Here is a 13,871-nt window from a genome sequence, read left to right on the forward strand (position 1 = left end):
ACAGTAAGTGGATCATAGGTCAGGTGCGGGGTTGGTTGTTTTGTCTCAGGACTGACAATGCCTTCAGCTGCCATTACATCTTACCATCGTATCAATTCCATAAATGAAAAGTTAACAACAAATAAGTCTGGTGGTCTTTCATATATATTATGAACGAACCAGCTATGACATTGTCAGACCATTCTGTCTGTGTCTCTTACGTTCCATTGATTTGCAGGTCATGCATCATTGTTAGGTATCTAATAGCGAAGCCCTATTAGTTCACATGAAATGTAATTAGCCTATTAATTTATGTTAAAATATGTAAACATTTTTCTTGATGGAGAGGAGAGGCATTTTCGAAAAGGACACCTGACATGAAAAGAAGGCAGAGAGCATTAAATAATGAACTGCGCATGAAGAAGATAATGGAGGGATGGGTGACATTTGGTGTACCAACTGGGAGCAGTTATCAGTTTTAGAAATCCTAATTGGAAAAAAATTATTGCATGGGTGATTTAAACGTCCAATGCAGCCGTTGTTTTAATCAAAATATCAAATAATTTCTGGGTAACAATTAAAGTAGCTTTTTAGTTTAAAAAAGTAGTATTTTGCTAGAACTGTCTGGGAGTGGTCTGGTCTGTCCGAAAACTGTCTGGTCTGAGTGTGGAGGGGAAAACTGAAAAATATCACCAGGCAAACCTAAAGTCCTGCCCATGTAAACCTGCTGATTAGAAAGTCTGTGTAGATTGTATTTTCAACTAGCTACTATCAGGAAATAACACTGATCAAATGTCTTCACACTTTTACAGTGTTAGTTTCATCAGCCGTTGTACAATATGATACAAAACAAAGTAAAACAGAATTTTGACTGCACTGTTCCTTTAATAGGTACAGTATGATTATAATTTATTCACACTGTTTCATCATGTTTACCACACAGTTAGCTTTTGGTAAAACAGAACTTTATTGCTATCTTGCACTAAAAAGTTCACAGTCTACAAAATATTGTTCTAGCTCCAAATTAGAATGCACAGTCACATTGTGCTGAAAAGGAGATCAAGTCTTGAAATTATTCTGTGATTTTGTAATAGAATATGATCCTTTCGCGGGTTCTCCTGCGGGGCTTTGGCAAACGTCCTAAGTCCCGACTCTGCCTTGAGGAAAAGGTGAATTAGGCATGCACCCCATCAACAGCTCTCTACACGTTGGCTAATGTTTAATTCATGTCATCTCAGTTCACAGCATAGTCCTACATTACCCTGGATTCCTGTGGATGGGAGGCATCATAAAGTTATTCAACCCAACGTGAATTCAATCTGAGAGGCATTTCAGTAGAACCTCTGTTCGTGCAATATTCAGTCAGTTTTGTTTACAAATACCAGTCAGGCAGAAGAAAATGATCACTAAGAAACATAAGAAATGTTTATTACTGTGTGAGTAGTATAGTGTGTATTAGAAATTATTGCTAGAGCGAAGGTAAGAAAATGTCAGATAATTAAGTTCAGAGTATACTGTATATTAGCTGAGCAAATTTGATTCTCCTGCACACTTGATAATAATATGATTACATTGCAATTTTTATGACAAACAGTAGAAACCAATTGAGGCAAGTGTTGAACAGTGCAAATCAAAAGCATGAACTTGCCCCTGTTTCAATGTAAGACACACAACATGGAATGTTCATAACAATTCGGCCAATTCTGAATCTGTCCTAATATTCAAAGAATATGTTCTGCTTCCAAGAGCAGTGTTGAGTGCAGGCACGTTCGTAACGTATGCTTAATGTGCATTGACCTTTTGCAATATCTCATATTCCTGCGTTGGGTTCGCAGTTCTTGAAACGTATTGGTGATCTTAGTTTGGTTTAACCAACGTCCTAACATGTATCTTCTTAGATCAAGTGACACACGTCATTTCTTTGTACATTTGTACACATTTATTTAGCATCGTTAAACTTTGCTAATGACGACCAGATAACATGTCCTTTTAAGGACGTTCCTGAGATGTGAGGCTGAACCCACTTTGCGTAGGAGTGGCCTGCTGCTGTGCATCATAAGTGAGCATGCTCAGAACTCTGGTCGCTTTCGTGACTGTCCTCATTGGCCAGGGAGTCTGTGGAGTGATGAAGAGCCGCTATGCTGGAGAATTCGGACGGCAGCAAAGTCCCCTTTTTCACGTTCACCAGTTCCTTTTCCCTCGCTACAGCCCCCTGTTGACCTCCTTTTACTCGTTTCCACTTCATCCTCCTGTTCTGGAACCACACCTTTACCTGTGGAACAACCACAAAAGACAAGCTGAGTTATTCTAAAAAGAACAGCAAAATGGCGGTGGGGTGGGAGTGGGGGGGGGTTACATTTTGCATAGCTGGAGACTGTTACGAATACTGAGTAGAGTCCTATTAAAAGACTATTAAAAGACCTGGATATTGATCAAATGGTAAGCCTGACACTTGATACAGGCGCTGCTGTAAAGGTTTGGCAGCTATTTCTATACTCCAGCAGGGATTATGTGCTGATGTATTGTCACATTCCTTGGCATCAAGACGCAGCTTCCTCTTTTCCCTGACTCGACAACGCCTCCAGTATTTATTTACGTCTCCCAAAATGATGATTAGGCTGTTGCTTAAAAGGGTTTACGTAGAGGATCGGGTCCGAGTAGACGTGAAAGTGAACACTGACTGGGTTCTGGATGAGTCTCTCTTTCTCTCCTTGCGTTTGGATTAGATGTTGACTGATTAATCGGCCAATTTCAAGATTTCATAACAATCGGAAATCTATATTTTTGGGTGCCGATTTGCCGATTTTTTATTTTTATATATATTTTTTTATTTTATACCTTTATTTAACTAGGCAAGTCAGTTAAGAATACATTCTTGTTTTCAATGACGGCCTAGGAATGGTGGGGTAACTGCGTCGTTCAGGGGCAGAACCACAGATTTTCACCTTGTCAGCTCGGGGGATCCAGTCTTGCAACCGTACAGATAACTAGTCCAACGCAAAAACGACCTGGCTCTCTCTCGTTGCACTCCACAAGGAGACTGCCTGTTACGCGAATGCAGTAAGCCAAGGTAAGTTGCTAGCTAGCATTAAACTTATCTTATGAAAAACAATCAATCATAATCACTAGTTAACTACATATGGTTTATGATATTACTAGATATTATCTAGCATGTCCTGCGTTGCATATAATCTGACTGAGCATACAAGCATACAAGTATCTAAGTATCTGACTGAGAGGTGGTAGCCAGAAGCAGGCACGTAAACATTAATTCAAACAGCACTTTCGGGTGTTTTGCCAGCAGCTCTTTGTTGTGCATCAAGCATTGCGCTGTTTATGACTTCAAGCCTATCAACTCCCGAGATGAGGCTGGTGTAACCGAAGTGAAATGGCTAGCTAGTTAGCGCGCGCTAATAGCATTTCAAACATCACTCGCTCTGAGCCTTCTAGTAGTTGTTCCCCTTGCTCTGCATGGGTAACGCTGCTTTGATGGTGGCTGTTGTCGTTGTGTTGCTGGTTTTCGAGCCCAGTGAGGAGCGAGGAGAGGGACGGAAGCTATACTGTTACACTGGCAATACTAAAGTACCTATAAGAACATCCAATAGACAAAGGTATATGAAATACAAATGGTATAGAGGGAAATAGTCCTATAATTCCTATAATAACTACAACCTAAAACTTCTTACCTGGGATTATTGAAGACTCATGTTAAAAGGAACCACCAGCTTTCATATGTTCTCATGTTCTGAGCAAGGAACTGAAACGTTAGCTTTCTTACATAGCACATATTGCACTTTTACTTTCTTCTCCAACACTTTGTTTTTGCATTATTTAAACCAAATTGAACATGTTTCATTATTTACTTGAGGCTAAATTGATTCTATTGATGTATTATATTAAGTTAAAATAAGTGTCCATTCAGTATTGTAATTGTCATTATTACAAATAAAAAACTTTTTTCTTCTTCAATCGGCCGATTAATCGGTATCGGCTTTTTTGGTCCTCCGATAATTGGTATCGGTATCAGCGTTGAAAAATCATAATCTCTAGTTCGGATGGTTTATTTTGAGGGGTGTCATGCTGTGGGGCCTAGCTGGGTCACATGGGCAGGAAGTCACTTGATTTTACATACAATGTTTGTCTTAAACCTTCAGCGATACATGCCATGCTGACGATTACATCAGTGGTGGTGATGGATATTTTTTCGGCCCATATGATTGCACGTCAGAAGGGCACGTGTGAGCTGTGTCACACCTGCACAAGCACGCCTTTAAAGCCTTTGCCACCTGAATACAGCCTATAGCTCAATGGGGATGCATGCATTTTGTTGGTATTTTGTTGCTATGTTATCTAATATACAGTACCAGTATATTATATCAAATCAAGTATATCAAAAGTTTGGACACACCTACTCATTCAAGGGTTTTTCTTTATTTTTACTATTTTCAAATTTGTAGAATAATACTGATGAGATGGACTGCAGAGTGAATTAAAATGAGCCAACAAATTGCTCAGCATATGTGGGAACTCCTTCAAGACTGTTTGAAAATAATTCCAGGTGAAGCTGGTTGAGAGAATGCCAAGAGTGTGCAAAGCTGTCATCAAGGCAAAGGGTGGCTACTTTGACGAATCTAAAATATAAAATATGTTTAGATTTGTTTCACACTTTTTTGGTTACTACATGATTGCACATGTGTTATTTCATAGTTTTGATATTTTCACTATTATTTTACAATGTAGAAAATAGTAAACATAAAGAAAAACCCTTGAATGAGTAGGTGTTTCCAAACTTTTGACTGGTACTGTACATGTTTGTGATATATCACCTATCAAGGTATTTTTAGTTCATCGACCAAAATTGAGTTTCATAGTTATAAAATCCCTATCAGGTTGACGGGTAGAGTTCCAACCCCGGCCACCCAGATTTCCTACTGTCATTACTGTAAGTGGATCATCCTTAAAATACATCTGCAAGCTTGCACTTTTCACTCCTGTTATTGACAGTACAGTAAGGCAAGGCTGTACAGTACTGTACAGTCCATGTCATTTCACCTAATGCTATCATCAGTGGGCTAATGACTCAATTACTTATAATGTTATTATTATGACTGGTTTGTATGGGTGGTTTTGTTTCGTTACAAGATATGAGTTTCCATGTTACTGAAGGTAAGACACAGGCCTGTCCGAGTCATGTTATGCTTTAGGGGTCATGTTGACTCTCTGGTATAGCAGGTCGGTTCATGTTCTCTAAAAGTTGGTTATGAATTTGAAATTGACATAAGAAAAATATTGGATGTTCTAAGCGCAATATAAGTGCTCCAAAACTGTACATAATTACTAGGCTGTTATGGGGTAATTACATAAATACTCCATGGAATAACCCAATGGTATTCAATGTGGTACGGGTGATGTAATGTAACGTGTGGCCATTATTTAATGTTACATTAATGTTTAGATGGTAGGCATAATATTTTTTATCTTAGTTTATTTGTATATTTGGGCATTTGAAATTACTTTTAGAAGTGTTACATTGAAGCAATTTGTCGAAAATTTGAAAACTTAAGGTTGAAGGTTTTGAGTCTCCGATGTTACGTAAGAAACATATACTGTCAGGAATCAGTCTGTTCTATCCATTTAATCCCTACTGTATATAACAAACTACCTACAGCCAGATGTATGCCACATGTGACATATCGCTTCTCTCTGACACCCCAAATAGGTGTTACAGAACACTGTACCATGTTTCCTTCCCCGCAATTTGTCTTCCATTATTTATTTCACGTGACTCTGTTTACAGCGGCCCTTCTGCCTGCGCTCGGAGACTAATTTGTCTTAGCTGGGGGAAACAGGAAGTGACTTGCTCGACAGCACCTCCTGCTTTTGTGCCTGTCTCCATTACTTGACTGTAGGCTGACTGAAAGAATAGACCCAAATATCTGGAATATGATAGTCCCTCTTCACAGTCACAGCTGGAGCACAACAGCTCTAAAGTTAGGAAAACATTGTATCTCCGAAAACCTCTGTATGGTCTGACTGAGGCAGACTTTTCCCACCACCCGGCATTAATGCGTTATGGGGTCAATATGTTTGAACCCAAAAGTATAAGTGGGAGAATGAGGTTAGAGTGGTGACATTACATACTTGTCTCTCTGTGAGATCGAGGTTGACTGCTATCTCGTAGCGCCTCAGTCTCGTCAGATAGTTGTGATGGGCGAACTCGGCCTCCAGCTCACGGATTTGCTCTTTGGTGAACGCCGTCCGCTCCTTCCTGGGTTTGCTGCTCACATCTGACTTGTAATTCCCGTCTTGGGACTCTGAAATCAAACACAGCACTCATTTTTTTCTTTCCAGTCAGGGAGATTTATACTCAAAGAAAATAATGCTAAAAAGAGTACTATATGGCAGGTGTGAGCCAGAGACACAAATACAGGCAGGGGAGGGAAGGAGTCAGGTTTGGGAAACAATGGGAGCTGCCAATCACCTCTTATCGTTGCGGCATTGTTTATGCACACTGTAAGTGGCTGGGAGGACCCAGAAGCATCTACACATGTGCCTGTTTCTGGCAGCTGTGCTCTCACACACACAGTGGGCTGGCTCCTACTCTTTACAATGTGGGAGTTCATTTGACTTACTGTTAATGGAATCGGCTGCTACCCTTGTAGTTTTAATATGGAACGAAACAGCTCTGCGGGATTTGTGAAACTATATTTCCTCAGTTTATTTACCTCAATTTTATAAGCATATTTTTCCAATCTCTCATTTAGATTTGGTGATGTTTAATTTTGAACAATGTTGTCAAACTTTTTAACTTACTGAGAATGGCTAGACTATGAGATGGACTACAGGGAGAGTAGCACGAACGTATGTCAGTCTGGTTTTGACCTATGATTATGACCTCATATACATAAGGACAAACTGTTACGATTCCCCAGATGAACATGAAGCAATGCAGGTCCCTTTTTTGCAAAGATATGCAAGTCTACCACATGTTGATTAATTGGAGTGATGGGAGGAAATGGTTTTATTGAGACTTAAAGGATTTATTTGTACAACCAATGTGGATTAATAATCTACTTGTCATTGCCATTTTGTTTCAACCTCAGGAGAAGATATTGTTCAATTTTTATTTTTCACTGTTTCTCAGAAGGAACATGTTTTGTTAATTTGGTTCCCAAACTTTCCTATTGTGACCAGACTTTGTGGTTAGGCCTTTTGGATATGCTTCAATTGCACATTGCACTTCAAGGCAACAGCGATTGCATGCTAATTAATATGCGGTTCTGTTCTGCAGTCGCGTTAATCCCAACAGGGCGGTCCCAAATCCAAACTGTAAATAGGCTGGGAGTTTACAGGCCCGGACCAGACCAGGCACCCCATTTCGCCACGTCACTGGAGACACTCAGAGAAGTTCTTACTGAAAGAGTGTCTCTTTCAAAATATTTTCTCACAGAAAAAAAGCTTTCTTTCTCTTACTCTTCTTACTCTTCTTTTCGTGTCATAGAAAATATAGAAGAATGGAAAATTATGCAACTTTTGTTTGCAAAAAGCCATTCATCATTGATATTGTGGGAAAAAGGAAAGGAAAATTCCAAGCACGTGGTGATATGTCATAGTGCGCAACTGGCATCCATGACAGGAATACACTGCAAATATATAATCTAGTTATTCCAACATAAAGTATAAGACTTTCCTTACAGTGTGGTAAAGTAGCTGAAATTCTGTGCATCATTGTATGGTGAATAGAAAATGTCTCAACATGGCTGTAATTTCACCAGGGTTGACCAACTGTCGGTGTGCCAGAGAGCAGGCCTCATTCAAACATACCTCTTAGATGTATTTACTCTCTGGTAAACACAGCCATTGTGTAAGAATAAAGAATAACATGGCCAGCTGCTGGAGACCAGCGCAAAGCCGATTTAAAAAGAGTCCCAAGGTTTTACGACACAGCCACTACACCACAGCAATTAGGTCCTTGCTGGAACTTTCATCTCTCCACACAAAAGGGAATAATGGGAGGAAAATACAGAGCCCAGACACTGGGTAGTTTTAGGGCTCCCAAATGGTCTGAAGTCAGATCAGGGAACCCTTTCAAAAATAATGTTGGTGCCCATGCCGACGTTTCTGACAGAGAGACTTCAAAATGAAATGGTTATACTTTTCACTCCTTTCAGTGTGACATTTTCAGTTCATTGGCCAATCATTTGTAGATTTTGTTGAGGATTCTTATCTAGGGAAAACACAATTTCACTGTGACAGAATATTGTAATGCTAGATCTACCAAAAATAACCTCAGCGTCAATAACGAAAATGGCAAAGCCATGCCCGAGTTAGTCCCTGAGCATCACTTGCTACAGCAGCACTCAAAAATACACTCCACAATAAGAAAACAGGATTCAAGCTATTACTATTACTTCATGTTTAAAATCTATTAGCACTTTCCAAATATGTTTTGGTTACACTTTACTTAAAGCCTACATGTATACTGCATTATAATTCACCTATAATACACAGTAGGAGACTTGACATGAGCATGTATGATGACCCTCTACCAATGTCGTATAATTATATAATGATCCTGACAACAACAAAAAACAGCCATTTTTTGAGTCAGTAAAAATGTTGAGTCATAGTGATATGGAACATTATAAGCCTTATTCTAAGACATTATGTCGATGTGCATAACATAATGTATAAAGCACTATACCTGCGGGCTAAAGTGTTCCCAAACGTTCAAATCTGCCAGGTTAACCCCTAGCTCCCGCAGAGCTCAAGTATACCCCAAGAGGCCAGCCCAGGTTACACCAAACGGCACGGTCATATTCCCTCCAGGTGGGACCCTTAAAATTAGCAGGTTTCACAGAAACCAGACACCCAAATACCAGCCGGACCACTCATCACGTGACAGTGTATACCCTGCAGTCCACCTTTAGGGAAAGAATCACACTAAATGATTTGTATTTCTTGACCAGGAGAATGTTTTGCATGGAAATCTGGGTTCAAGTGTTTTATTATTGTTTTCGTATCTAATGTAAAGTTTCACAGGCTGATTTTACTCAGGTTTCAATCCAGATGGTGAAACCCAATCAGGGCTATCTCATCGAATTGGCAACACGGTACTATTTGGACAGCTGATTGGATAAGCTAACTACGCTCAATAATCAGCATGATTGGTGTTAGCGTGAAGAGAATGTAAGGCCCACGTAATGAGGCTGCAATAACCATTGGAACTAGGGAATTGTAATGGAGCTTGGGGGCCAAGTGTTAGTTTCCAAATGATTTGACCAAGGAGAACAGGAAATAGAGGATGGAGTTCTAAATGTGTGAATATATGAGAGGTTAGTATGGTCAAAACAAGAGCAGTATTATAAATAGTAGTGACTGCCTTCGAAGTTGCGCTCTCTTAGTTTAGTAACTTTCTGTCGTGGTGCTGCTACTTGTACAACGATTTGCATATTCAGGTGTGTTAATCATTTCTATGCATCTTTTTGATATTCCTCTACATCCAAATACCATAAGCCCTTATTTTGGTAACTACCTTTCTTTAAATAGGATTGTTATAAGCCTCTGAAAAATGATAAAGAAACCTATTTTATATGCCGTCTGTCTCTATGCTGTCCATTCATTTCAAACAGAAAGAATACACATTTAATTGCCCACTTAAGTAGTTTAAGTCCCTGTGATTTTGTGAAAATGTTTCGTCTGTTAGAATGAGTCATGTGTCAGAAGGGATCCATGACTGAAGTGGCCAACAGTGAGTCAAGTGTGAGTCAAGACCCTCAGTGTGAGTCAACCTGTGTGAGTCAAGCGAAACAGGGCACTGACCACATAGGGAAATATCAATCAAGTATTCAAGTGGTGTGTACAGAACCACAGCCAGGTGACCCACACTGAGGGTGTTGAAGCAGACATAGGTCCGTCCAGGCCCAGTGCTGCAGGATGACATTCCAGTGACCCGGTATAACGGCAGACACAGTTTCCATGGGAAACCGATCCGTCCCTACTAATACGTTGACAACAAAATCTTCCCTTTAAAAAAAACACTTTAACACTTACAAAGTGCCTAATATCGATTAGAAAGGTTGAATAGTTCAAAAGTAGATATATTAAAGAGATATTGGTATATTCCGAGTTGTAAAGACACTGCTACTTAGGCTATGTAATAATGTAGAAATGTATGTTCCAGTTAACTTAATGTAATAAATTACCATATTTGTATTGTTTATGTTTTGTCGATATTTCTACACTTGCTGTGTATAAAGTCCACGGTCCTTTTCACAAACGTAGAAAATCTCAATGATTATGAAAGTCACGCCTGTACAGTTTCTACTTGAGGTAAGTAACTCATTATTCCAAACCTTATCAATGCAATTAGACCATAATTTCACATGTGTTGTTGTAATGCTGGAAAAGCTTATTTTAACGTTGTATATTTTAATAACTGCTCAGTAGTGACTGACAAAGTGATCTTCATTTTAAATGTTTAGTAGCGAAGTACGAAAACATTAGCAGTAAAAATGTGTACGTTTGGTTGTATAGTTTTTACATTTTTTAGGACCATTGAACAAATTGGTAGGAAATAGAGTATGTTTTTCTGGACGTTTGAAAGTTATGTTTTTTAAATACATTTTTTTAAATTGAAAGACTATTAACATTGCAACAAATCTATTAAACTGTATATCAAATGGTATACATAATGCCACTGTAACTCAAATTGTTCAATTGAATATATTTATTGATTCAACTTCCCAGTCTCTTTTAGTCAGTGCAATTTATAAAAATGACTGCATCAACAATAATCCTGGAACTAAGCGCACTCCACAGTAAGAAAAGCCTAAATGTTCCCGGGTGTTTATTGTCATTCGAAGCACTGGTGTATTCTTTTACAATCCATGACATTAATATTTTACAGTGAGCCTCATTTTCTGCCCCCTAAAAATGTGTCGAAATGAAACCATGGGATTTAGCCCAAAACATGCCAGAAGTCTAATGCCCAACACAGAGTTATCGTCTGGCCTTTGCTCTCCCCTTTAGTCAACATACTGTAATTGCCCCTGTTCATGTCAGCCAACATCTACAAACCTCTCTTCAGACAATATAATACCACATTTTCTGTCAGTGAAACATAAACGTCCCTCAATCCATTTCCACGGAAAGCCTTAGAAGTCTGAGTGATTATGGCGTTCTTGAAACCACACCATTAAGGTACAGCTAAGTTATACCCATCTTGAATAAATGCTCTGCAAGTGTATTATATCATGTTTAGTATTTCAAATGTATGACAACTTATGAATAAGATAAAGATATGTAGCTTTAGTTTCCCATTTAAGTTGTGCAACATTATACTCAACTCATTTTTACATGCGGCTCACAAAATAAGGAAGAAAAATAAAAATAAAAATAAATGTGGTCTCAAAAGTTGATCTTTCCTCTGGTCTTACCTGAGCTGTCACTTTTCCTCTTGCCATTTCTCTTCTCTGCCTCAGCAGGTGACAGCGTCTGTCTTCCAAAGTCTGCAGGCACACAATTGGCCCCCGTGGGGGTGCTGCTGCCCAGGTTGGGGGTGCTGGCACAGAGACTGTTCCTGCCAGGGGTGCCCAGGTCTGGGGGTGCGAGGGCACTGTCCTGGGCCGAGTGAGAGTGGGGGTGAGGGTGGCAGAGGTTGTGGCGGGAGCTCGCATTGCCAGGAGAGGGCATCTGTGGAATGTGCCAGCCAGCCTGGTGCTGAGGCGGGTGATGCTGCTGTTGCTGTGCCGGGTGATGCCCACGGTGATGGTGGTGATGCCCGCCGAACAGGCCCTCGTCACCGGGATAGCCGGAGATGATGCAGGCCGAAGGAGAGGAGGTGGCGGTGGAAGAGGCCAGGTCAGGGTAGGAGACGTGGTCCGTGCGTCCGTGGAGAGTCAGCGGAGACTGGGTGAAGGCAGGGTGCAGGGCCTGCACAGTGGCATGGGGGCTGCGGAGGCAGCCAAAGAGTGTGTGATCCATCGCATGCAAACACACAGCCCTCCAGAAAGATAAGGAGGGGGACAAAAATGAAAGGTAACAATAAAGTAAGCTAACTAAGTTTAAAAAATATATATATATTTTAAAAAAGGGTCAAACAAAACACAGAATATCCAAAATCCACAAATTGTGCTCTTTCCTTAGCTCACCCCAAATTTGTCTCCTTGATAAGAGTTCGATAAAAAAGTTGTGTGTATGTCCCGTGTGTGTGTTGAAAGGGGGCTCCAGTAATAATCCTGGGCATGCGGACAGTTGCCAGGCTGCGCAGGATAAACAGTGAACCCTAGATAAGCTGCCGGAGAGATTCACAGATGACAGGAGAGAGAGGAGACTGGAGACCTGTGGAGTGGAGGGGAAGGTGGTTCCAAAGAACTGCAGTAAGAGGGGAGCCGGCAGAGGGAACGTTATAAATAGGCTGTAACGTGAGAGGGAGGCTGGGTCACAGACTGCGTACTACTGACCACATGCATATGATCGCCCTCCAAAAAGCACGGCACAATAAATCAGTTCTATTAAAATGGCTGGTGTCTCAGCAAAGAAGGCCATTTATTTTTTCGACTTTCGCTGTCTGTCTCCTGGTGGCCCCTTTTCTTCTTAGAAAAATAATCCATAATGTTTAAGATGATGATGGTGTTATGTGATAGGGTTGTACCATTTCATACTCACCATAAGAGATGGGATCTAAAAATGTAAACAGACATGAGATAGGGGGTGGGTGTCCAGGGATAGCTCGATATGTATTGTCTTACCCTTGTTGATATCGTTGTGAGGTTAGTTATGTTAAAGCACGTGTTGCTTTGTTTCCTTTGCAAAGCCATCTCATACTAGTATACCTCTGTATGCGTAGTTGGTATACACCAAAAAACGTTTTACCACATAATATATAAATATAAATATATATATATATATATATATATATATATATATATATATATATATATATATATATATATATATTTATATACAGTACCGGTCAAAAGCTTGGACACACCTACTCATCCCAGGGATTTTCTTTATTTTTACTCTTTTCTTCATTGTAGAATAATAGTGAAGACACCAAAACTATGAAATAATACATGGAATCAAGTATTAACCAAACAACTGTTTAAAAAATATAAATATATTTGAGATTTGAGAAAAAAAAACTATGAAATAATACATAGAATCAAGTTGTAAGCAAAAAACTGCTAAACAAATCAAAATGTACTTTATATTTGAGGTTCTTCAAGGTAGCCAACCTTTGCCTTGATGACAGCTTTGCACACTCTTGGCATTTTCTCAACCAGCTTCATGAGGAAGTCATCTGGAATGCATTTCAATTAACAGGTGTGCCTTGTAGAAAGTACATTTTTGAGCCAATCAGTTGTGTTGTGACAAGGTAGGGGTGGTATACAGAATATAGCCCTATTTGGTAAAAGAACACCTCAAATAAGCAAAGAGAAACGACAGTCTATCATTACTTTAAGACATGAAGGTCAGTCAATCTAGAACATTTCAGGAACTTTGAAAGTTTTTTCAAGTGCAGTCTCAAAAACCATCAAGGGCTATGATGAAACTGGCTCTCATGAGGACTGCCACAGGAAAGGAAGACCCAGAGTTACCTCTGAGGCAAAGGATAAGTTCATTAGAGTTACCAGCCTCAGAAATTGCAGTCCAAATAAATGCTTCACAGAGTTCAAGTAACAGACACATCTCAACATGAACTGTTCAGAGGAGACTGCATGATTCAGGCCTTCATGGTCTAATTGCTCCAAAGAAACCACTACTAAAGGACACCAATAATAAGAAGAGACTTGCTTGGGTGAAGAAACACGAGCAATGGACATTAGACCGGTGGAAATCTGTCCTTTGGTCTGATGAGTAGTTGAACGGATGATCTCCGCATGTGT

At 39.8% G+C, this 13,871-nt stretch overlaps 1 protein-coding gene across 3 annotated transcripts; it reads right to left on the minus strand.

Moving 5' to 3' along the window:
• Positions 1-944: 944 nt before the first annotated feature.
• On the minus strand, positions 945-12,553 carry meox2a (mesenchyme homeobox 2a). Of its 3 annotated transcripts, none has more exons than XM_046315398.1 (4): positions 12,132-12,553; positions 11,418-11,932; positions 6,121-6,293; positions 945-2,251 (listed from the first exon to the last, which is right to left on the minus strand). In XM_046315398.1, the coding sequence occupies exons 1-4, from the start codon at positions 12,224-12,226 to the stop codon at positions 2,033-2,035; spliced, it is 1,002 nt and encodes a 333-aa protein (XP_046171354.1). In that variant the 5' UTR covers positions 12,227-12,553; the 3' UTR covers positions 945-2,032. The 3 variants fall into 3 exon arrangements, with proteins under 3 accessions (XP_046171354.1, XP_046171353.1, XP_046171355.1); XM_046315397.1 differs by having other exon boundaries at positions 11,418-11,983; positions 12,132-12,551; XM_046315399.1 differs by having other exon boundaries at positions 946-2,251; positions 11,418-12,550.
• Between the last annotated feature and the right edge of the window lie 1,318 nt (positions 12,554-13,871).

Source organism: Oncorhynchus gorbuscha, linkage group LG19, assembly GCF_021184085.1.
Source record: "Oncorhynchus gorbuscha isolate QuinsamMale2020 ecotype Even-year linkage group LG19, OgorEven_v1.0, whole genome shotgun sequence".
Classification (NCBI taxonomy): Eukaryota; Metazoa; Chordata; class Actinopteri; order Salmoniformes; family Salmonidae; genus Oncorhynchus; species Oncorhynchus gorbuscha.